Source organism: Coffea arabica, chromosome 6c (genome assembly GCF_036785885.1).
Source record: "Coffea arabica cultivar ET-39 chromosome 6c, Coffea Arabica ET-39 HiFi, whole genome shotgun sequence".
Taxonomy (NCBI): domain Eukaryota; kingdom Viridiplantae; phylum Streptophyta; class Magnoliopsida; order Gentianales; family Rubiaceae; genus Coffea; species Coffea arabica.
This window is the reverse complement of record NC_092320.1, coordinates 14,896,519-14,921,050: the sequence shown is the minus strand read 5'-3', so window position 1 is coordinate 14,921,050 and position 24,532 is coordinate 14,896,519. Positions and strand designations below refer to the sequence as shown.

Genomic DNA, 24,532 nt, shown 5'->3' with positions numbered 1-24,532 from the left:
AAAATGTTATTGACTTTTAGATTAAACATTATTAAATATTTAAGATTTAAATTATTACTTTTAGTGAGAGATACAAATAAGGGAAATAGCACTTAAAAGAGACCACAAAATTTTTCTAAATATATACTGTACTAATACTAGTATGTAAAATTATTTTGAAAAAAATTCTAAATTGCTCACATGTCCTATGCCTTTAAAATGTTTGAAGAGGTAGTAGTGGTGCATTTTTTTTCTAAAGGAAATGTAAAGATCACTTAAAATTATGTTGCAGAAATCTAAATATGGCTTGTTTATAGGCAATGACAAAAAAAATTTTGAACGCAGCCGTCATGTTTTGGTTGCAATTTTTCAAAAAAAAAAAAATTACATCTTTCGTGATCATATTTTTTAATTATTCTTATTACCTCGTGCACACCGTACATTATATATTTTAATCCAAACGCGACTGACTTCCGAACTAAAAATTTTTGCGTTTTCTCAACACTTGTGAAAATGAAAATAAAAAGAGCCCTCTTCTTATTTTTCATTTTGAGGCCCTCATCCTTAACCAAAAAATAAAACAAGCAGAAGAAAACGTTCAAACATGCATAAAATGTACATTTGAATCACAATAGGCGACGTTCCCATCGGATCCAGTTAGACCTCCCTCCCCCACTTCCTTGGAATAGGCTAGAATATCCTCTTGTTTATTTTCCCTGCTAGTACTGTGTTGCTCCTAAATCGAGTTATTGAGGAGGAGAAACAAAGTAAATGGAGAGGAGATGTGCAGAAGAATCAACAGATATAGGAGGAGAGGAAGAGGAAGTAGAAGTAGAAGAAGCATTATGGAACAAAGAAACAATTCCAAGGGTGATGAAGGCAGTCTGTACCTGCATCAAACTTCATCAGAGAGACCTCATCTCTCTCTTATTAGTCAGCCCCTGGCTTCACCGCACTCTCATCTCCCATCCCTCCATCTGGTTGGTCAGTCCATTCCTCCTCTTAACTCCCCTACTTAATTATATCTTTTCCCTGTTTTTTAATGCTCAAAGAGTCAATCTTTTTCCTAATGCAGTTGGAATTTTAATTCTGGGATTTACTAATTACTGTTAAGCTCACAGGTTAATGCAAGGATTGATACATTCTCCATGAAATTGGAATTTTACTTCATGGGTTTTACTAATAGTAATTGAATTCGCACATTACTGCAAAGTTTGGATTGTTTTCTAATTGCGACTGGGGTATTGATTCTGGCGTTTGTTCATTCTTGTTAAACTTACAGGTTATTGATTTGCATGAGATGAATAATGCTGGAGATCGCCTTGTCGCAGCTCTTTCACTAGTAAGTTCTTTGCAGCCCCTCTTAAATTTTCAGGTCTTTTCCTTGCTGAGAAAAGTTTGCTACTTCTGAAACAAGAGTCATTACTGGTAGTTTTGGTCTCATTATAAGAGAGTTTGCTCTCAATCTGCTTCCACGCAAGTTTGTCTAGCAATGGGGTCTAATGGATAGTACTTCTGCTACCTTGTGAAATTTGTCAAGAATGATTAATTAAATGGTGGTGAGATTTACTTTTTCGTGTTTATTTTTTCTTGCAGCCAAGATATCACAATGTGAAGAACATAAACCTTGAGTTTGCACGAGATATTGAAGATAAGAATCTTGAAATTCTTAAAAGCAAGGTACCATTCGGTATCTTAAACCTATAATATTACTATTTTTTTCACTTGGAAGCATTGGTTAGAGGTGGCAATTTGGATTGAAATCCATTTATCCATCCATATAATTCATAATTAAATGGATTTGGATTATCCATTTATAGTGTTGGTTTTAAATGGTTAATCAAAGTAAAACCATTAAATTAAATGGATTTACATGGATTATCCACAAAAACCATATATATCCATTTATTTAAAAACCAAATAAAAGGAAAGGAAAGGAAATGACTAAAACACAAGAGTCCGCTAGTTTCAGAGTCCTGATGTTCTGTCCCTTCTTGCAACTCTCCAAAAACTGACCCAAAAGAAATTCCAAATATACTTCTGTTCTACGGCCATTAACCTCAGTTTTATCAAGAAAAACTTAGGTGAAAGCTCATCTGACAATTTAAGACTAGTAGAACTTCATTTGCCAAGCGTTCAAGCTCAATCTCAGTGACATTCTTCACGCAATTTCTCACTGACGACGTCATACAAAAAAGTTGTACCTCAAATCAGCAGGTAAAAAAGCACAGGTCCAACATCATAAGAATAATTTACATGAATCAGTGATCATTAATCTATTTAAACAAGACTAATTTGTTTAGCTATTCATGAAGGTGTTGTTACTAGCACTATGCTTATTATGTTTATGAAGTGCTTGATGAAATTCCCCTGAGAACGTTGAATCCAGTATTTGTCTTGCATAAAATCTAGTATTCCATGCTGGTCCATTCAAAATTTCAAATTTGGACTTGTCCACAGGAACCGAAAAGAATGCTATTTGAATTTAAAGAGGATACAACTGCTTTGCAATTCCTTAGAACTAGTCTGCATTGGGCAATGAAGCCCGCAGCCTTTAGCGAGTGTAAACGATTGGTTTGTGATGCCATCACTTACATTCCACACGACCATGCTCAACTTGCTGCCATGGCAGAATGTTTGTAATGCGTCAGCCATGGTAAACAGGAATGGACCTGATACCAAATTCCATCTAAAGCAGTCTATTGCATGCCAAGTATAGGGAAGTGGATGTATAACCATATAATAATCAGAGTACCTAAAATATGTCCTCTTTCTCATTCAAGTGCACCTAAAATTTACAAGTACATAAAAAAGTATCTTCATATTACAAGAAATGGTAATGCAAAAAAAAAAGTAACAAAAATATTTAAATGGATTATAAATGGATAATTGGTTTGTATTTAATCCATTTAGATCCATCCATTTAGATCCATTTAATAAATGGATCTAAATGGATTGGATGAATTTCATCCATCATCCATTAAGTCAAAACTAATTATGAACCATTTATCCATAGTGCCACCTCTAGCATTGGTTATGTTGGAAAACCAGTCAGGTTATTTACTCTTTCAATTATTTAGTTCTTGCTTCTGCCTTATTGTGTAGCACATTAGGTTTACTTCCTCAAACTTGATCTTTTCCACAATCATACAAGTCAGGTGATGCTTGTCTTACTGTATGCTTTTGACTGCAATTCATCAAAATGAAGTGTTTCATCCTTACATGTTATCTTAAAATAACAGAATACAGAAATATTCCCCAGATTGTCTAAATCACTTGAGTTCCTGTTGTTTCCATTCTCTGTGTATATATTCATGCATACTTTTTGCCGAAAATCAAACCTCAGTACAATCCAGTATTCAAGTGCTTCTAGCTTTGTCCTGCATCTTGGTCATATTTTCATTTATTTATTCTCTTAGATTAGCTTAGGTAGATGATGAATTATTGCTTGGCTTTGCTCTTTATGCTTTAAATTTGACTGCCTGTTTTCATAAGTTACTTGATGGGGAAAGTGGAGAGGTAGCTAAAGCGGCCTATTGAGTGGAAGCATAGCTAAGCTAAATGTGCCAGAGAAAGTTAGGTGCTGTGAGTAAGGTTGGCTTAGCCTGGAGCCTTGATTCCCCATAACAAATACGAGTTCTGTTTTTCTAGGAGTTTGCTGATTGTTCGCCTGAATCTTCCATCAATAAGCCTCTTCCCAAACAGGGATTACACTCATTTAATGACAAATCCATATATCCTTACATGGATAGTTCTGCTTGTTTAACTTCCTGAGTTGAGTGAAAACAATGAAATTCTATAATTTGTTCCCAAAGCTAGACCCTGGTTTTGGTTTATACAAGTACAACTCTTTGACTTAATAAAAGGAACACAGTTTAAATTTATACTTTACTCTGGCCTGATTGTTGTGGAAATGTTTTGACACTGTCTTAAAGTACTTTAAAACTGAGTTCTGTGGCCTATGCATATGGAATTTCAGTACAGATTTTTTTTTTTGGTGAATTGAAAGTCCTTATTATGAGAATATCTATTCTTTGAAGTTTGTGGATGCCCTTAAGAATCTGGAGTCTTTGAACCTAAATGGCTGCCAGAAGATTTCAGATAAAGGAGTTGAAGTTATAACAAGCATTTGTCCGAATCTTGCGGCATTCTCCATCTATTGGAATGTTAGGTACTCGAAGGCTTTCTTGATTCTATGTTTGTATGTGCTTTGTTCTTCTATTGCAAATTATAGCTAAAATCTCTTAATCATCAATGGGCTTCGCTTATACTTTTGCTTTCAGGGTTACAGATATTGGAGTCAAGCATTTGGTGAGGAACTGTAAACGTATAACTGATTTGAACTTGAGTGGGTGTAAGGTACATGAAAACTGATAATTCAAATCCGTGGATGTAGAAGCAACAATGTCCCCCCCCCCCAAAAAAAACCCTAATTTATACAATAAATGTCCTAGAATTTCCATGCATGACCTTGAACTTTTAAGATGCGGCACTATATGGACATTTCTGCCATAAATCCGACAGGTGATTTGTATTTAAGTTTTGATGTCTTGTGCTGAAGATTAGTCTTATAGATTAACTCTGAGAGGAAATATAATGGAAAAGAGAGAATGGTTGTTAGGTTGAGCCTCTCTCTTAGAAGACTTTTAAGTCCATAAATAGAAAGAAGCAGGTTGAAAATAATGAAACATATTGTTTTGTCAAAATTCACCAAAATAGGGTGCAAATCAAATTTTCTTTCCTAAGATCTGCTTCTTGTTGGAAACAATTAATGACATGCCAATAAGTATGTTTCTCCACTTGTTTAAATTTTCTTTTAGAGATCAATAGTCTTGGACTACTTGATTTATTTCTTTTCTATGAATTCTTTTGCCTAAGGTAATTAGAGTAACCTAATCTTGATTCCCATTTGGAAAGCTCCAAGCTTTCAACTGAAGAAATTGTATATTGCTGCTAAGACTTCATAGCTCTTACCAAAAAATTTACTAAAATTTATTTTCTTCAATTTCGTTTCTTCCGTAATGCAAATATTTGTAAGTTTTTTTTCCTGTGATGCAAATTTTTGTTACGTAGTTAGACATGAGCCTTACTTGTTGTCAACTCCTGCTCATCATGCATGCTACGTTTTCTTGATCACTTCATCTGTTGTAAGATGGAAATCTCTCATGTAGCTTCTTTTTCTTGACAATGACAGAATATCACGGAGCAAAGTTTGCACTTAATTGCTGACAATTATCGAGACTTGGAATCTTTAAACCTGACAAGGTATGGATTAAGGTTAATGTTGGATTCATAGTCTTATTGCATTGGAAAGACAAAATAAAGAAACATACTGTAGTGACTGTTAGAAATCTATAAATAAAATAGTTGACATAATTATATCAGCTATTGCTTGTTTTTAACTCAAGGCTGATGAATAGAGAAGATCTTGTTTCAAAGATGTCTAGACAAGACAGTGATCATTTGACTGTGTTACAAAAGAAAAAGAAAAAGAAAAAGAAATCACTGGAGGATGCAGTATTTTATTACATGAAAATGGAGAATTATTCATTACAGGAATCTTGCATCAACTGCTTCTCATCTTCATAACCCATTTAGGGGGTCAAATAATTCATCCCTCCTGACAGTATCTCACTTCATATCTTTGGGATGTCACTAGGTGCATCAAGCTAACAGATGGTGGTTTACAACAGATATTGCTGAATTGCTATTCTCTTCAAAGTTTGAATCTTTATGCCCTCTCTAGGTAAATTTACCCTTGAATAATATGTAAAATTAGGACCTTTCTAGTAATCGAACACAACTTATACATCTCAAATGTATGCCATGCTTGTGTACATCTCAACTTCTACATTTTGTTTGGGCAGCTTTACAGATGAAGCTTATAAAAAGATCTCTCTGTTGTCGCATCTAAGGTTTTTAGACCTTTGTGGTGCTCAGGTATATTCTGTTTTAGAATAACAGATTTGTGTCATAATCAAACTTGAATAGCCAACCTACAACTTTGTGCAATGGTGGATTTTTTGTCCCAAGCCATTGGTTTTGACCAAAGTTTGGTATATTAGAACCTAACAGATGATGGACTACGTTCTATAGCCAACTGCAGAAAGCTAGTTTCACTGAATTTGACATGGTAAGCCAGATATGGGCTTTAGCGATATGCAAGAAATTTGTCTATTTTGTTAGAGCTAATGCTTTGTTATTTAGGTGTATACATGTGACAGATGTGGGAGTGAAAGCTATAGCTGAAAGCTGCAGTTCTCTTGAACTTTTGAGGTAAATCCAGAAAATTGAAGATTGGCATTAGATGAAGTACTTATTTGTACATTAGAGTAATCCCCTTGTAAAAATATTAGATAATCTAATTCATGGATATCTGCCTGTTAATTTTTGCACATTCCTTGCCATTGTATTCTGAACTTGATATAGGCATACAAGAAGTAGGCTTACTTTGATGTATTAGCACATTTTTCCTGCTATTGGACTGAAACTTGTGTCTCTGGGGCTTGGCTGTTTTGCCTTTTAGCTTGTTTGGGATTGTTGGGGTGACTGATAGGTGCCTTGAGGCCCTCTGCAAATGCTGCTCAGGTACACTCACAACACTCGACGTGAATGGTTGTGTTGGCATTAAGGTAAGCTTTTGGTTTGCCATAGTAGCAAAAGTCCTTCCACTTGTTATGCATTCTTATCTGTACAAAATGCATTGTCCCTTTCCACAACAATGCTCGTATGTACTAGTTCCTTGAAAATTAATTTTGATTGGTATACAAGGCATAAGAACTGGAGTCTTCTATTTGTCCCGATCTAGGAAGAATGCTTACGAAGGATGGGGATGTGACTTGATAGGATAGACAAACAAGGGATTTGGATAAATGTAATTCTGGATGTTGAAATAGATTTTACATATTTCGTTCTATGAAGACGACGAACTTATGACATACTTGTTTGGAGATCATATTGTATCTTATGATAAATGTAAATATTATATTTTTCATTTTATGTTTCAAACAAATGCACATAATATGCACCTGAGAATGTTAACATTCTCTGGGAGCCATCTATATGCAATCATAGGTGACACAGGGCTTTAATATAGTCCCTTTTAAAAAAAAAAATTTGTGCAGGGAAGGGCGCGTGACGAACTCCGTCAATTGTTCCCAAAGCTGAAATGCTTCAAAGTGCATAGCTAAGCTGTAAGTCTGTCAGGCTGCAAATAATATCTTGCATTAAAGTTTAATAGATTGGCTTACCGTCTTATTTAAAGTAAGTGATAGTCCATGGTTTAAATGGATAACCTGTTCAGACTCTCTTGTTGGCTAAAGCTCAAAATATTGTTAAGCCCCCTTGTTGACCCTTAAAATGTGCTTTGAGCTTTTAACTTCGGTTTCAGGAGTTCAGGACGTATTTAACTGTTATGCTCCCTTTAATGTTTCAATTTAAAAAAATAAAAAAACCTTGCTTAAAATTCCCACGTTTGCTTCATGCTGATAAAGACTTTATATGGACAGTATCCACTCAATATTTCTGCTCTGTAATGTGAAATGCCATCTATATCAAGCCATCAAACTTCAGTTGCATTTCTTTTTCAAATCCCACTGAAGCATTGTTTTTTGCTTTTGTCTTCAAGAAGTGAAGAATGCACTAACAAATGGGGCAGAATTAGAAAGCTTCCCAGAGAGGACCAGCCATTATTCAATGGCAGTCCTCTCTTTATTTTCAGAAAAACATTCCCTGATACGCATGTGAAAGCTTCATTGGATTTTATTTAGTGGTTAAATTCTCTTTTACTAATTGGACCCACCCCTTCTTACCAAACTTTAAGTGAGTTGACCATACCCCCACCACACAGTGTTCTAGGGATTCCCAGACCTGAGCATCATGCTAATGATGCGCATCAAGCACCAACATCCAATGCTTGCCTTTTGGCCACTGGTGGGGTAACTAGAAGATGTTTTGTGCCATTGCCACAATAATTAGGGATGTTTTCCCCTTGTGTGTAGATTCTGTTTTCCTTATTCGGAGAATTTGCCTAATCCCTTTACGTGTAGATTCTGTTTTCCTTACGCGAAGAATTATGAAGGAGGAAAGGAATCACAAGTAACATTGCAATCTTTGTGCTTTCAGGTTTTGAACATGTGTTCTACAACTTGTGGACTTACTTGGATTCATGATACCATTTTACTCTCAGGTCATCGTGCTTCTATTGCTCCATCAAATCAAGCACGCAGATTAGATTTAACGTGTATGCTTTCTACATTTCGCAATTACTTTTTAATGCATTATGCAAGATCACAACACCTTCCTATGAAAATCAGCAACTACTTTCAACAGGTAAAACTATGTGTAGAACATGGTTTCATAGGTTCGGGTTCGCATCTTAATGGTTGTATTATTAGTGTCAGGTTTATACCATGAGGGTTTTGGCATATTTTTATTCTCAATGATTTATCGTATTATGTTCCATTTTTCATAGGACCTCTGACATAATACCATTTTTGCATCAGACTATAACAATATATATATATATATATATATATATATATATATATATATATATATATATATGTATATATGCATGGCATAAACTCTAGGATAGCTTGTTGCCTCAAGTTTAGGAGAACCTTCCTCTTCACAAAATTGCATGCCTTCGATGGCAAAGCTCTGCTTGAGTTGCAAGACCACTTTGGTTGACCTATGTTCAAGCGTATCCCAAACACACAATGCATCTGAAAGGGATGGGGCATCCTATGGGTAGGTTTTTGTTCGTATGGAAAGCAATTGTTTCTAGATCATGCGGAAAATGAAAATTTTGCCATATTTAGGTTCAATAATTTAGTATCAAATTTGCTCATCTTTTGGCTTCCTGAAGTATCTGTGCACTCATGGAAACAAGGGTACACAGACACACACATTTACTAGAAGAAGAAGAGGAAGTCATAAACAACCATCACAGATGCTACTAATTGGTACATTACCCTCTCCAGTCCCCCGTTGCTGTGAGGAAATAAGAAGCACTTCATTAGTTGTAAGATCAAGAAGAAGAATGCAACGCTTGTTGGGAAGAACCACGTTTGTGTCTTTCTGGAAGGGATCATTGGTTTCACTAGATTGCATATTCCTTGATTCTAATATTTATCACAAGTGCTCACAAAAAAGACACATATAAATACACCACACACACGCATGCACTTGCATTCTTTTGGGGAAGAAAAAGGGCAAAGACAGCACCACTCTAATTTCCCTACAAACTACTTGCTAATGAAGCTTGATATGAGTGGCCAAACTGAAACCACGCCAAGCATCGCCAAGTTAAGCCATTTCTTTCCACGATTTATCGAGCTTGAACTTCCAGAATCAGCTGCTACAAAAGAAAGAAATTAAAATTAAAAAAAAACGGGTATCAGCAATGTATAGCAAAACATATAACATAAAACAGACCATCATCACGTTTCTGCAAACAGACAGATGAATCCTGTGATTTGGTGTCACAAACTCAACCTCCGATGATCATCGGTGTACTATTTATTAAAAACAGAAAAATTGTGCAAAAGCATGGGCATAGAAAGTTGTAGGATAAAGTGTAAAGAATAGAAAGTGTACCTATGCCACTAATAGTTGAGGTTCTACTTCCAGAAGAATTAGAGAACTGCAGAAAAATCTGAGCATCTGGTGACCGAGGATCCAGGTGCAGAAAATCTGTAATCCAAGCCACAAATATTAGCCAAAAAAGAAAAAGGGATGAAAGTTACGAGCAGAGCTAAGACTATATGCGGGAATTAATCTATAGTTGATCGATTACCAAGACACTGCGTCGCGTTAGCTGGTATGTGACAGATGAAGGGAAGAGCGAGTGCAAGTGTAGCGTTGATTTTGAAGCCAAGACCTGGTTCATTACGGTCTCTCACCAGCATGCACAAACACCTGCGCTTTTGATCGTAGTTATTTCCCAGCCTGAGGCAACAAACTGGGCTGGGATGCTTCTCCTCTTCGCTTATAAATGAAACACAAGGCGACAGACCGGCCAATTGATCTTGGCATTCTCGCTTGTCTTGTGCAAAATCACTGCTTACTCTAACACAACCAGCCATCATCAGAGCTAGCAAACATAGTGAAACTCTTGCGCTAATTTTCTCCATGACACGCCAAATTATGCAGTTTATTTAGCCAATTCAATAAAACTGCCGCGAGAAAGAGGTGGGTGATTATTAAGGGATGATATGGTTCTGCCCCTTTGCATGTATATGTGTCTCTCTCTGTGTGTGCGTGTGTGTGTGTGTGTGTGTGTATACACATATACATATACATATACATATATATATATATATGGATTGGCGCTAATTCAGGCATGCACGACGTCATACATTAATTGCTGGGACTGCAACACAGCCCGCAGGAGTCAGAAAATCGCTGTCCAGAAAAACTTGTAAAAGCATGTCTTCGTGATGTATCCAATTTGGCAAGTACCTCAAGCTAAAATGACTGAGCAAGATTTCAAACTTTCCTATGCTCTAATTGAATTGACTTCCTTTGCTGAGCTTCGTCTGAGTTTTGGGCCCTTGCCTTGCAATCAAGATATTGACGCGTGTGGTCATTTTGCAACGCAGTAAGTACTAATATAATGAGCAAACTTAGACAGATATACTCATCTAATCCATCTGAAATCAACATTCAACCAACCTGACCTTTTTTTTTCTTTCTTTCTTAACCCCAAACTTCTTCAATGGCAGTTTCCAAAATGTGATATAAAACCCCCGATGCAATGACAGATATCTAAACATATCTGGATGAATTGTTATTTCTGCTTTGATTATACACGACTTAGACTTGGATTTTGACCAGTTCAGTTGTCAATCTCAATCAGCCAAACTGCAGGGACTCGTAATGAGAGCAGCAAAATGAAGAGCTGAAATCACATTAAGTGAATGTCCGAACGAAGCTTTGACACTCAACAGGCGCCAGAGACCGCTGCAACTTGTTCCGTTCTTTTTTTCTTTGATGAATTACGTACAAGGATGAGCAAATTTGATGACCGACTACTTGCTTGTGTATCTGGCATTTGAGCCTTTATATATATATATATATATATTTTTTTTTTTTTCCAGATGTGTTGGATAATCAAGCAATCAGGAAGTACAGACATGTGTGATTTGAAATTTACGGCAGTTTTGACTGATTCTCCTGGAACATCATCAGATGGTCCTAATCGAACATTTGTACATACCAAAACTGCCCGCCAGGAAATGAAATGACCATAAAAATTTTTCCGCACCTTTGTGTTCTATATCCACGCCATAAAAACCAATATGACATCAAGACCCTTAACATTCAGCGGTTTTTCTTCTAACATTTTTTTCGCAATTCTAAAATTCATGCCTTTTTTTTTATTTTCCAACACACTACAGGCAACGCGATTCTTTTGACCATTTTTAATTTTGTTCATCTTTCAAACGTTTTCGACAAAATTCCTTCCCACGGCTTTAGAGAAATTTTCAACTCATAGGATGTGTAATATGCAATCTTAATTTGTTTTTCTCAATATATAACAATAAAAATTACCATATCGTTAAGGTCTCTTTATAAGATGATGGAGTCCATCATCTGATGAGCAGCAAGCTCTTAGATTCACTCATCCCAGTGCCGTTGGCTAAAAATTCCAGCAGGAAATTGCCGCCTCAAAATGCTGGCAGCTCAATGGATGTGAAAAGCAAAGCACCAAAGAAATTTGGAAAAAAGCCGGTCATACCGCCTATGGGTATTTGGTATTATATTTCTATTTGAATTAGAGGAGAACTTCTATAGTACAGCATGACCACAATTTCTCTATGAAACAAAGGTTGCATGATACAAAAGATCACAACTAAGGATCCACTGGGGAACACCTAAGGAAAAACACAGGAAACATCATCTACTATTCTTACAAATGACTCTGTCTCTGTTTCTATTTCTGAAATTCCTCCGCAAACAAGACCTGCAGCCACGGGCATCAAAACTTGAGTAATCAAACGAGGTGGGAGAGGGAGAATGCTTGGGCATGAGTTAATACATATTTACAACCTTTTCAATAATCCCTACACAATAGGCACCATCCTGATTTGTTTCAATAATGAAGTGAAACGAAACAATAGGAATTAAAATCATGTCAGCAACATCCGATACATTCACTGCCTCATAAATCAAAATAAGATCTAGGTAAAGATGTAAAAGGACTGGAAGTAGCAGCCTACCCAGTGTCAGCGCCTAGTTCTAGGCTTGCAGCGAAATTCAGCTAAGAGTGCTATGTGATCAGAAGACCACTCTGGAGAAGGAAGTGCTGTGTCTTTTCTCAAGCCATCTTCATCCAAGAGCTCCAACAAAGATTCCACAGTTAAGGAGTCCGCTGAAAGGATAAAAAATAACAAATTTACAACATTACTAAAAATATATTATACGTTTAGCAAGAATTACTTCACACACCCAGCAATATACATTTATCCTGGACAAATTGAAAAATGAGAGATAAATCAGACAGAAATGCTCTGCATGGGGGAACTAGGGAGTCAACAGATAAAAACAGTAAAAGACAGTTCACTTTGAGCATGCCTGAGTAGAATATGTAATCATGAGTGCCGATAAAATCCCTGGTGCAGTTGGTGAACAAAGGTTCATTTGTAGTAAGATCCAATCTCCTCCTCTGTTGCTCAAAACCAATACCAGCTGCTCTTCCGAATGATGAGTATGCACTTACCTATATGATATATCAAGAAGCACGTACAACTCAGGATCATTAGTAGTACAAGCCTATGCATATTAAAAGCTTCTCAAAGAGAAAGAAGTTTAATCTGTCGACGAAATTAAAAATTAGCGTTTAAAGATCAAGAAACATACCAATGGCAACTGATGTGTAAGTTTTGTGGCAGGGCGAAGGATTCCAAGAGGGTCAACTGCTAAATCTGAATGCATTGGATCAACTTTTCCCATGGCAAGAAGAGCATGTGGAGCACTGCACCCAAAACACGACATAAATCAGGAAGTTAACTCCTGCTTCGATGGACAACCTACATAACAACAACCACTAGTATGCAAATTAAACAAAAACCATATCTGACCTTCCAGGAACAGAATTAAAATCTCCACAGACGAGCATTGGGATATCTGCACTGGCAGCAATTTTCTCTAACCCTTTCAACAATGTATGAACCTGATACAAAGGCATGCACATCAACAAATATTAACACATAATAAGATAGAGGCAACTACAACAGCAAGAGGAGGTTGAATAAGAACCTGCCACAGCTTCACATCCTTTAAATCTTGCTGAACATTGACATGTGTATTAGCCTGTACAAGAAGGTAATACATACTGTCACAATTATGCTCCACAGGATGAACATTTTAAAAAGATGTATCCAAAGGACCTTTTCCCCCCAAAAGAAAAAATATGTCACCTAGAAACCATGTCTAACAAACAAGAAACAATTTCACGGGACCAAGATATTGAGAAATGAATTTCAAGTACATAAAAGTAATATTGAGTCAGGAGTATGAAGCAAGCATGAGCCATCAATTAAATCAAGTGATGAAAATTAATGCAACTGGCCAAAAATTAGAGTATCGCCACAGCCATATTGATCAACAGTGACATTAGTAGGAATAAAATAACTTGAGAACAAAGAGCAAACCAACTTTAAATGCTTACCACACAAACAAGCTGTCGCTTCCCAGGATTATCAATTCCCTGGTTACTAAATTTTGCTTCCAGAACCACTATAAGTGCAATGTTATCCTATATGAAGACACATTATTAGTCAGATACGAAAACATACCATAACTTTTACTCCATAATTAGCGAGAGATGAAGCATTGCCATTATTTTCAGCAAGCTAGATGCCCAAGTTTTGACAATGCAAGAATGTTAAAAAGATTTGCATAACATGGCGGGTCTAAGGTCAAAAAAAAGAATGGTATAAAGTCAATAAAAAACAGTTGAAGGTTAAACTGGAAAACATGTATGACCTCTGGATGGTAAATTAAAAAACAAAGAGCGTCAGAAACATGTGGGACATCTATTTTTTACTGACTCAGATATTAAAGAAACATAAATTTTATCATGACACAGTTCAAAAAGAACAGCATGTCATCCGTTTCAAATGGAAGGAATAAAAAAAATTACATGTAATCAATGAACTAAGATACCTTGATCAATCGACCCAGAGCAGTTTTTTTCTGAGTACTTGGAACTAAAGCGTCAGTCAAGGATTGTGCAGCTTTGTTAAACTCAACCTTCACAACCACAGAACAGTCAAGCACAACAAAAGAGAAAATGCAAAAATATATAATGAAAAAGCTTCATACCTCATATTTCTTGACATGTGAAAATCTATCCCGGCGGAAAAATGTAGCACAACCATCATTTGAATAAATATTCCCATTGAAGACCTGCACACAACAACAGTCTAATGTATAACTGGCACAGCTACCTTTGAACACGACAACAATCAACATTTTGACTAACCTCGGCTGTTTTTCGTTTATATAGAGCTTGATAACCATGTTTATCCAGCTCAGGGGCGAAGAATTCCTCAAAATGGTCACATTGAACCTAGGACAGAAAAAATACAGTCAACACTATTGATTTCATGCCTGTCGTCAACATAAATATACCTAAACAGGTGGAAGAAATCATTTGCTGAAACTTTAGGCAGCCAAGGAGAGAAAAATAGTCATAAACAACATTTACATTTCAGGTTTGGGCAGATCCAAGTAAAAGTTGACCCAATTTCCTTTCATTAATGCTGAAAAGCACTTGACAACATAAACATACTGTACAAATAAATTTATGGATTCTTTACCAGAATATCAACAAGAAGACAAAAAAGAAAACAAACTTTTCAACTTAAAATACACACAAACTTGCAACCAAAGACAACACACTTAGCTTTGACAAGTCACTATTGTATTATACAACATGAACTACTGTTTGGAAAAGAAATTGTGCTTTTTAACTGACATAGCACTTCTGATCTCCGAGAAACCACTCTATATGAACAAAATGCAGTTAAGTGACTGTGAACAAAACTGACAAACCTTTTACCCTTTATTATTAAAAAAAGAAAAAAGAAAAGCATTTCCATTGTTGTTCTCATTTCTTCTCTAGCCGGACCTTCATAGGGTCGCCATTTTTCCACCGAAAATTCATTAAGTTTTGACCTATCTTACAATGCACATAGAAGCTTTGATGTACTTCTGTACCTCTTGAAGACAAACAATGTCAGCACGGTAGCCAACTATCTCACGTAATAGATTCTGCCTTCGATAAGCCCAAGAAAGAGCCCAAGAAGGACAGTAACTGTACAAATCATTTGCAGCATATGAATCGGATAGGATATTATATGACAGCACAGTAAAGGTTCCTGATGAAGATACACGACCGTCAACGTCCAGATGCCCTGGCATTTCAACTCCACTGACAGGAATCAACCTACGTGGAGTAGGAGATGGGGCTGGAATTACGCGAGAAGTGTGTAGTGTACTTGGATGCCCCACAGGCTGTTTGGATTCTGCATCCACTACAACACACTCAAATTTAAGGACATGGCCAATATCATCAGCCGTCGGTGTGTATGTTTTAAATCGTCCAACTTCGAACCATGTCTCACCACCTCTCTGTGTTACTGCAGCAGGGTATAAAGCCGTGGCACCATTTGCCAAGCTAGAATTGGCCTGCGTACCCGTCAAGTTTGTATTGATAACCCCAGATCCTGAACCATTGAAGCGCCCAAAAATTTCTTCTTCCTCGTTGCCATTTTCATTAACAGCACTAGCTGCGCGCTCATGCAAAACACGATGATGCTGCCATGCATCCGAGAAACATTTCGGAGAACAATGGTAACTCTTACTGATAGGTATTTTCGCTTTAACACATCCAAGACACTGCAATGTAGCTTGCTCAGATGGATGAACACTACAGATTGCAACTTTCCTATCACTTTGTATGCGATACCTGCCCCCAAAAAAAAAGTTTCAATAATGCAGTTGAAGACTGTAATCTAATACCCAACACACTATAAAGTTGTCCTTATAGCAATTGAGAAAACCAAAAGTTAAGTGTAAAAGTAAAACAGCCAGATCCAGAAAGTATTCGACCAAGAAAGGAAAAGCACATGTGCCTTCTGCTTCTGTGATGGATGTACATTGTATTGGTGTACAAAGCACTATAATATGAAATATCCAACATCAACAATTAAAATCAGGTAACAAAATAAAAATAAAAGGAAACCATATTGATGCAAGAAGTATAAAGCTTAAAGGTGAAACCAAGGATCTTACAGGATGGAAAAAATAACTCGTCCAGATTGTCAGAAGTGAAACACAATGAAACAGCGCAGACGCTATCAACGAACAATATACCAATTGTTTTACACGTTTACAGCTCAAATAAGCAAATCAATTTGCCAGGCCAAATTCTCTTCCAGACAAGAATAGAATTATGTTGAAATGTTAAGAGGAAGGGGGTGGGGGGGGGGAAGCAACTGCACATCAAAACCTAAAGCTACTTACAACATGCATCTCCTATTTTAAGATACAATAAAAGCAATTTCCAAGAAAGAATAGCTGATAGAACAGTAAGAATATACAAAAGAAGCCCACTGCAGACTCAAGACATGAGCTACTACCACTTTGCAACACCTGAAGGGTAGCCATCCAAGGTTGCCCCTAACAATAATACTTGCAAATATCACTTCCATTTTCGTCAAACACCAACTCGAACTTAGACAAATTGCTTGCTACATAGAAGTCCATTTTTCCCAGAATGACATGGGGATATACTGACAAAATCGTGTTGCCTATGTCGCTTAAGATCCAAATCCAACAAATTTACCCACATAATCAAAATTCATTTAAATCCACAAATATAAACTGAAATTGAATCTGCTTGCTCAAATGAGGGTAGAAAACTCCACAAAAGGTAACATGAAGAAGCATCAGAAAGTTAAAAACAAGCCACAATTAAAAGGTGGGAAAATTGCCAGAAAAGGTAAGACAGAAGCAATGGCAAACTAATAAAAGCACAATTAACATGTAAGCATACCCTAAACGATACAAACTTAAAACCTTCCTTTTGTTACCAACTACACTAATCAGCATATTACTTAGTCAGCGGCAGCTTTTATAACTTACCTGATGAACACTCCCATGCATTATTTCATTACAGAAGACTACAAAAATCCTTAGACACGAAATAAAACCTACATTGAAATCTCAGCAGAAGAGTACAAAAAAAAATTTAGCACAATAACTACAGCCTTCCTTTTATTTTATCTCATGCTTCCTCGCATTTAATTCATACACCATAAACAATAAAATGCAACCCTAGTTCCCATAAACCACAAAAAGACTAATCTTGGCTATATACCATTCTGTCAACGCAATCATTAATGCCATCTGAACCACAACAACATAAAGACCAATCATTATCAACGAAAGCAATAATTATAACCAAACCAAAAACCTGTCATGGCTACTCAACATTTTGGCAACTTGCCCATAACAACAGTCACCCACCCGTACAATCCAACCTCTAAGAAACCAAAATCGAAAGTACCATGACAAAAAGCAACATGCATAAAAGCTATAAGAATCAAATAGTACTAACAAGGAAACAGCCCAAGAATTAAAACTATAAGCACCAAAAAAAATGACAAGAAAAACCTTTTTCCGTTCGCTTAGAGAAGGGCAAAAACCCTGATTAAAAAAAAAGGAAAAAGAAATAATAGAGGGGCAGACCTACCACTTATATCTTAAGAAGTAGCCATCAAGTGGAGTGGACTCGGGAACATCTTCGGTAATAACGGACTTATCAGGACGTTTTACAAGCACGTAGGGCGTCAGCTCACAGCCTACGATAGGAATGTCGGACGGAAGGTGCACTCGCAGCACACTCAGCATTCTTGTACTCTACAATCGCGATTATCGGCCCACTTCTGTAGTCTTCCAGACCCTACTACTTCTACAACAACAGAATGAATTTTCAACGACGACAGCGATCCAACGGCAGCAGCTGAATCGGCAGAAGCTGAAGTAAAAAGCATAAATTCTTGGCGGACACCAGGCGGATCCGCCATCAGCTATCCTCGGCACCAATCGCCAGCCTTGACCACACTTTATATATCACCAAGGAAACCCTAAAATGTGGTTAATTTAATAAACTAAAATTCAATAAAATCTTACAATTTACCAAGAAATTTTCAAGTCAAATATTGTAATTTATCGGGAATTCCAGAAGATCTTGAAGTGAAGAAAAGGGTGGAAATCTAATGCAGTGATGAAAAGAGTATCAATTTTGGGAGAATCGATCGGTTGATCGACAAGGTATTGTAGACTGGATGTTTGTGAAAATGAACCCGAGAGAAAAGAAAATCGATTAGGGTTTTACAGAGGCGAAATAAACATAGAAGGCTTGTTTGGGGAGGGATATAAGGGACGTGTTGGGTCCAGGGAGGAGAAAGACAACTGAGAATGGTCACGCGTCACTACGTGTAATAAAATGAGGAAAGAGAAAATTGCAATTTTGGTATTAAATGTTTGGGACATAAGCAGTTTTAGTCCCTAAAGTTTGGATGAAAGTAAATTTAGGATCAAATGTTTCAATTTCTAAGAACATTTAGTGCAATTAACCGGTTTTAACAAATTATTAGCAGAATCTGGTCATGCAAGTAGCACGATGGCTAAATTTTGAAATAAATATATATATAATTGTTGGTGGCTATAACCTGGAATTAAAGGACACTAATTAGACCATTTCTAACACACAGTAAGCACATCCGACTTAACATATGACTAATATAGCCTTTAATTAAAGATTAATATGATTAAACATAAATCTGTTTGAATTCCCTGTTTTTGGAGTGTTTTTCAAAAATTAGTTTTTTAAATATAATAAAAAATTTTTAAAAATACTCTAAAAAATTATCTAAAAATTAGTTTAAAATTTTAAAAAATATCTCAAAATATATTTTAGAAACTCTTCTACTTTTAAATATTTTAAAATATTTTTTAAAAATATTCTAAAATATACTTTAAAAACTCTATTACAGTAAAATTTTTTAAAAATACCCTCAAAAACAGTTAATCCAAAATTCATATCAATATCTTTTTATTTTTTTCAAAATTTAGCTACAACATGCGCTACTCGTGACTGGATTCTAGTAACAATCTAATAAAACTGGTCAATTGGATTAAATGTATTGAAAAATTAAAATATTTGGTACTAAAATTGCTTTCATCCAAACTATAAGGATAAAAACTGTCAATGTACCTAACATTGGTACCAAAATCTCAATTTTCTCAATAACGAAGCATGTATGTTAGTCATCACCGCAGCGCCGCTACTGACGAAGTGTGACTATTTCTTTTGGTAGCACCAATATTTTGAATTTTTAGGATTTTGAAATAAAACTTTTATTTGTGTTTTTTTGAGCCTTTTAAATGTACTATTCTTTCGTGGACTTGCGGATCTTAATTCCAAATTGATTTTGAATGAGAAAAAAAAATGAGTTGATTCTGTCTTGATTACATACTTTGAAAAGATAAGTTGAAAATTTCGTGATTGTTATAGATGAAATTTCAAAAATATGTAGTAAGAAATGATTGAATTAGTGCATTAGACAACTTATTTGTCACTTTAAAAAAAACTGAATTGTTTGTTGAAATAAAACAAAATAGACTATAATCATGAAGAATAAAGTGATCCAAAAGATATATAACTCTAATCTTGTCACTTTTTCTAATTTCTTTTATTTCATGTTAGTAAATAATTTAAAAAAAAATGCAAATGTTTGGATATGAATTATTTGTCCAATAATATTTGCTGATATAATAAATAAATTTTTCAACATATTTTTTTATATTACATGCATCACATATATTTTGATAATGAAAACCTAATTTCTGAGATTTGATAATTTTTCATTCACATCGAAGTGCTATAATGATTATTTCATATAATATTTCAAATAATCTCTTATGTAAACACACTTCATAGTTTTTTTGAGTATCAAAATTTCAACGTGTAGGAGGCCTCTGCTGTCGAAGATGGAAAAGCTAACATCTTGTCCAAGTAATATTCAACGCGTGGGAGGCCTTTGGTAAGTTAAAAGCACTATTGTCCAAAATGGAAAACCTAACATCTTGAAGTGTTTTGGTAAAGTTGAAAGCACTTGTTACTCATGTACAATGTGACTTAGTAGAAGATATAATTTTGATAAATTAAAAGCACTTTGTGTCAGAAGCGCTTATTTATAAATAACCACCTTGATAAGTTAAATGCATTTAAAGCACTTGTGACTCATGCAGTGGCTTGCTAGATGCCATAATTTTGATAAGTTAAAAGTACTTGTGTCAAGAGTGCTTCTTTATAAACAACCGTCTTAATAAATTAAAAGCATTTAAAGCACTTGTGACTCATGTAAAATGTGAATTACTAGAAGGCATCATTTTAAAAAGTTAAAAACACTTGTGTCAGAAGTGTTTCTTTATAAACAATCGTAATTCTAAACGAGACTCTGAGTGTCAAAATTTTTACTGCTTTCTGAGCTTAAGTTGCAAATTTCAGATGCACTTTTGATAATTATACTCTAAAAAAAGTTGAAGCTTCCTAATTACACATAACATAGAATTAATATTTTCTACATTGCTTGTGTAAAATTTTATTTTTTCTTAAACTAGCAAGTGTGTGGATGCATGTCAAATAATTTAAATTTAAATTTTGAATTATTCTGTTGCATACAGGGGTGAGCAAATTCGGTACATACCAAATTCATAACCAAATTCAAATTCAAATTCAAATTCAAATTGGTATTTTGAAATTTGGTATTTGGTAATCTGGTACAAATTCGGTACGTGCCGAATTCATCGAATTCTAATATGGTATGAAATAGGTAATGAGATTATGAATTTGGTAATAACCGATTTCGCATTCAAATTATATAAAATGAAATAGGGCACCACATTACCTCATTCAAATGCCAAATTAGTTTATAAAATTATTTAATATATAGATAAATGCTATTTAGTATTAGTATATACTACTAATATATTATTATATTATATAGGTAAATGCTATTAATAATAGTTAGTATATAGTATTATCATGTACTTATCATAATAATAATAATAATATATAATAATATACAACATATTATTTTAGCATTTGTTAATTGTTATATGACTGTAATAATACAAATATATAGTAATACATAACAATATAACATAACTATAATACTTATTATTTTATACACGAGTAACATGACTAAAATTAGCTAATAATTAATACATATATGTATAATACTAAATATTAAACAATAAACATAATTAGTAATTAGAATTTAGATATTGGTAATTTGATACATCATTCATGTTTGAATTATTGAATATTTAAATGCGTAACATGTAACTTGCAAGTATTAGTGTGCTCTAAGTTTACATTGCATATTTTACATGAAAATTCATATTCTCTATTCACTAATCTCGGGGTTTTAAGTATAGACAAGACAACTAAGTATTGTAAGTGAATGTATATGAATTGCAAATCAATGTATCAGTGTATTGACTTTCACAATAACATATGTAAGTAAATAAGTTTTATTTTGATATGAAATAAATTTTTAGTTTGTAACTAATATAACTTATCACTAATCATTATAATTTGTAAGTTTGTAACTAATATTATTTATTATTAATCATTATAATATATAAATTCATAAATTATCACTAATCATTGAACAGTCTAAGGTTTATTCTAGTTTAAATTAATCACTTTTTATGTGTTTCTTAAATCATAGACTAAGGATTCTAGGTATAAGTGATCAAATAAATGCCAATTAAACCACAAAATGATTAGAACATCGTAATGTGTTAAATTATGAATAAATTTGGGGATCAGATCAGTAATAATTTTTAAATCATTGAGGAGCATAATGAATATATTATAATTTAGGAGCACCAATTTGTAAATTGAAAATTACACAATCACTTCCTTCGGTTCAGGTGAATTTGGAAAAAGTCGGGTTATGAGATTATCACTTATCATTTAGGAGCCCCAATATATATATATATATATATATATATATATATTTTTTCAATAAATGAACTCGGTCCGAATTGAATTCATTACCATTTTCGAATTCGAAATCAATTGCGAAATGAATTCGATTATAGTCAATTTGAAATTAAAAATAATTTAAATTTCTATAAATTAAATAATCGAATTCAATTAATCGAATCACCGTATTTGTACCGTTTGCTCACCCCTAGTTGCATACGTAGCATGCATGTATTTACACGCGCTAGTGCCCAAAAAATGGACAGGGCAAAAAACACACGCACGCACTCTAGCGCCCAATCTAAAAGCTGGCTTCTAAGCCGGAAGCTGCAAGCCAACATATGCCGCTCAACCAGCACCGCCAAGATACAGAACATAAGGTTGCTAGCCTGACCTTCAGGCCCAAGCCCAACTAGCTAATCTACATTCATGCATCCCCAAAGTGCCAGGTGGGTCTAGTTTGACCTAGCCCAAAATGAGAGTCCCCTATTACATTCAATAAAAATGTTCAAAGTTGAAAAAATGTTTGAATGCAAAGCAGATAGAGGTTTTACATTCTCATGACAATTCTGATGTAAATTAGGTGTATTAATGAGTACTCTCATACTAAAAAAAAACTCATCATTTCATTGGTAAATCATGATGAGCATAAAAAGGTAACAATGTGAAAATAAAGAGCACGCATTGAGATTAAAAAGGTGAGTGAGAGGTGGTTAGCCAAAAAAAGGTAAGAAACCGTAGAAGGCAGAAATGGAAAAGAAGTTCACCAAAAATGGTAATAAAATCTTCTGGTTTGGTTGATTCATTGAATAAATGGACAATATAAAGTAGAAACCACTGAAAAAATAAGTAAGCTGGTGTCGAAGAAGAGGGCACCAATGATTAAAAGGGGAATTATACCAAAATATTTCTCTAAGTTGTATTACGGTTTTTAATTGCAATATGATTTGGCTTCTATATTAGCAACCAATAGCATATTGTAGATTTAATTGGGTATTAATTAGCAAATCTTTTACAAACTTAATTTCATGGAGTTGTCTATTATATAAACCTTTACGAACACATCGAGCTAACCAAGACTGTATACAATGGTGAAAATGGCTCCATCTTCATGCCTAAGGGGCATCCTTCTTCTTGCAATTTCTTAGGTCCGTGCACCTTGTCAATCATACAAATTACAATCACAAATTCTATCATTTACTAATTGTTCTTTCTATGGGTTTTGAAACTTTATCAATCAGAAAACCAAAGGGCTTTCAATTTAAGGCCATAAAACTTTTAAAATTACAAAAATTAGAAATGTAGGACGTGTCATCCAAATCTTGTAGGGCACCGCTTCTCTAGCGGATCATATGTCAAGATGTTGATACAAGTCAAATAAGTCATATCGTGGTCTTTTTTTTTTAAGATGTAAAGTATATAGGAAGTCAGAAGACTTCGAGTAGAACATCTTGAGAACTAAACTGAGCAATTAGTTTGGGACTCCTGGAGACTCGGATCTAAATCAAGGTCCGAGTTCGAGCCTCTACATAGTAACTACAATCTTAGAAGCCAAAATATTTTTTCCTTGGAACAAAAGATTTTTAAACAAATATTAAAATTAACAAGTTATAAGATAATAGAAACGTGTTTCAACGTAAGATTTCCAAATGGTGTGATTCTTAAAGGTCCTTCAAAGTCCAACAAATGGAGAGATTAGAGTATCGAAAGGATTCAAAATTCTTAGAAATCCAAGCAAATGAACATAAAATTGTCCTAGGAAGGCCGTGCATGAGAGGCAGGAAAGTAAGGTCATAGCAGAGAAATGATTTCTAAGACACATATTTGTGTTACAATATACAAAACGAATGTTAATATCAAAAATCACATGGCGTTTAGTTATGGTAAGTGCCCATTTCTTATTTAAATTCCTAGAGAAAGAGAGGTATGCTTGCCTAACAAATAACCTTCCAGCAATATTCTTTCTTGTTACTAACAATTTTTTTTTTTTGCATGCTCTTTAAAGCTGGATTGCTTTTGCATGGTGTAAGAGGTCAAGACAATCAAGGCGACTGCAAAGTGGACAGTACAACGGAACTGCAGTTTGTGAACCAGTCCTCTGCTTGTTTCTGCATATACCATTGTGGCCCTCAACTACAACCCAATTAAATTGTACCAATTAGAAAACATGGTAACATTTTAATTCTTCATTTCAAATAATAAATTCAAAGGAATGACATTTACTCCTGACATTATTCTCCTATTATGCTTGTACTATTTTTTTGATTATTATAATAGTATTCAATCTATATACTCTACAATTAAGTCTAATTCAATGCTGGAAATATGGATGTAGTTAACCAAAAAAAAAATCCATGTTGATTAGTTCTTCTTAGTTGATAAATATTCCAATTCCCAACAAATCCTCTAGCAGGCATTTTGGATATACCACTACAAAAGATATCAAGAGAAATTATTTGAAATAATTATTGTAGA

At 34.7% G+C, this 24,532-nt stretch overlaps 3 protein-coding genes across 8 annotated transcripts; 1 reads left to right on the top strand and 2 right to left on the bottom strand.

Annotated features, from left to right (window-relative positions):
- Nucleotides 1-515: 515 nt before the first annotated feature.
- On the top strand, nt 516-8,449 carry LOC113691512 (F-box protein At3g58530). 3 transcript variants are annotated; one of them, XM_027209667.2, is made up of 13 exons: nt 519-963; nt 1,262-1,321; nt 1,576-1,659; nt 4,020-4,150; nt 4,263-4,338; nt 5,174-5,244; nt 5,639-5,725; nt 5,847-5,919; nt 6,045-6,112; nt 6,187-6,255; nt 6,506-6,611; nt 7,104-7,172; nt 8,104-8,449. In XM_027209667.2, exons 1-12 carry the CDS (start codon nt 751-753, stop codon nt 7,167-7,169), a joined length of 1,104 nt encoding a protein of 367 aa, XP_027065468.1. In that variant the 5' UTR covers nt 519-750; the 3' UTR covers nt 7,170-7,172; nt 8,104-8,449. The 3 variants fall into 3 exon arrangements, with proteins under 3 accessions (XP_071909167.1, XP_071909168.1, XP_027065468.1); XM_072053066.1 differs by lacking the exon at nt 7,104-7,172 and having other exon boundaries at nt 516-963; XM_072053067.1 differs by lacking the exon at nt 8,104-8,449 and having other exon boundaries at nt 518-963; nt 6,788-7,141.
- Nucleotides 8,450-9,031: 582 nt separating this feature from the next.
- LOC113691775 (non-specific lipid transfer protein GPI-anchored 22-like) lies at nt 9,032-10,273 on the bottom strand. 2 transcript variants are annotated; one of them, XM_027210071.2, is made up of 3 exons: nt 9,779-10,273; nt 9,580-9,675; nt 9,032-9,340 (listed from the first exon to the last, which is right to left on the bottom strand). In XM_027210071.2, exons 1-3 carry the CDS (start codon nt 10,113-10,115, stop codon nt 9,228-9,230), a joined length of 546 nt encoding a protein of 181 aa, XP_027065872.1. In that variant the 5' UTR covers nt 10,116-10,273; the 3' UTR covers nt 9,032-9,227. The 2 variants fall into 2 exon arrangements, with proteins under 2 accessions (XP_027065872.1, XP_027065873.1); XM_027210072.2 differs by having other exon boundaries at nt 9,032-9,337; nt 9,779-10,269.
- Nucleotides 10,274-11,700: 1,427 nt separating this feature from the next.
- On the bottom strand, nt 11,701-18,462 carry LOC113692741 (carbon catabolite repressor protein 4 homolog 2). Of its 3 annotated transcripts, none has more exons than XM_027211264.2 (12): nt 17,747-18,462; nt 15,208-15,958; nt 14,471-14,557; nt 14,311-14,394; nt 14,152-14,238; nt 13,655-13,741; nt 13,243-13,296; nt 13,065-13,156; nt 12,844-12,958; nt 12,559-12,703; nt 12,204-12,355; nt 11,701-11,947 (listed from the first exon to the last, which is right to left on the bottom strand). In XM_027211264.2, the coding sequence occupies exons 1-11, from the start codon at nt 17,902-17,904 to the stop codon at nt 12,210-12,212; spliced, it is 1,806 nt and encodes a 601-aa protein (XP_027067065.1). In that variant the 5' UTR covers nt 17,905-18,462; the 3' UTR covers nt 11,701-11,947; nt 12,204-12,209. The 3 variants fall into 3 exon arrangements, with proteins under 3 accessions (XP_027067065.1, XP_027067066.1, XP_027067067.1); XM_027211265.2 differs by having other exon boundaries at nt 11,915-12,066; nt 17,747-18,056; XM_027211266.2 differs by having other exon boundaries at nt 11,915-12,047; nt 17,747-18,056.
- Nucleotides 18,463-24,532: the final 6,070 nt, after the last annotated feature.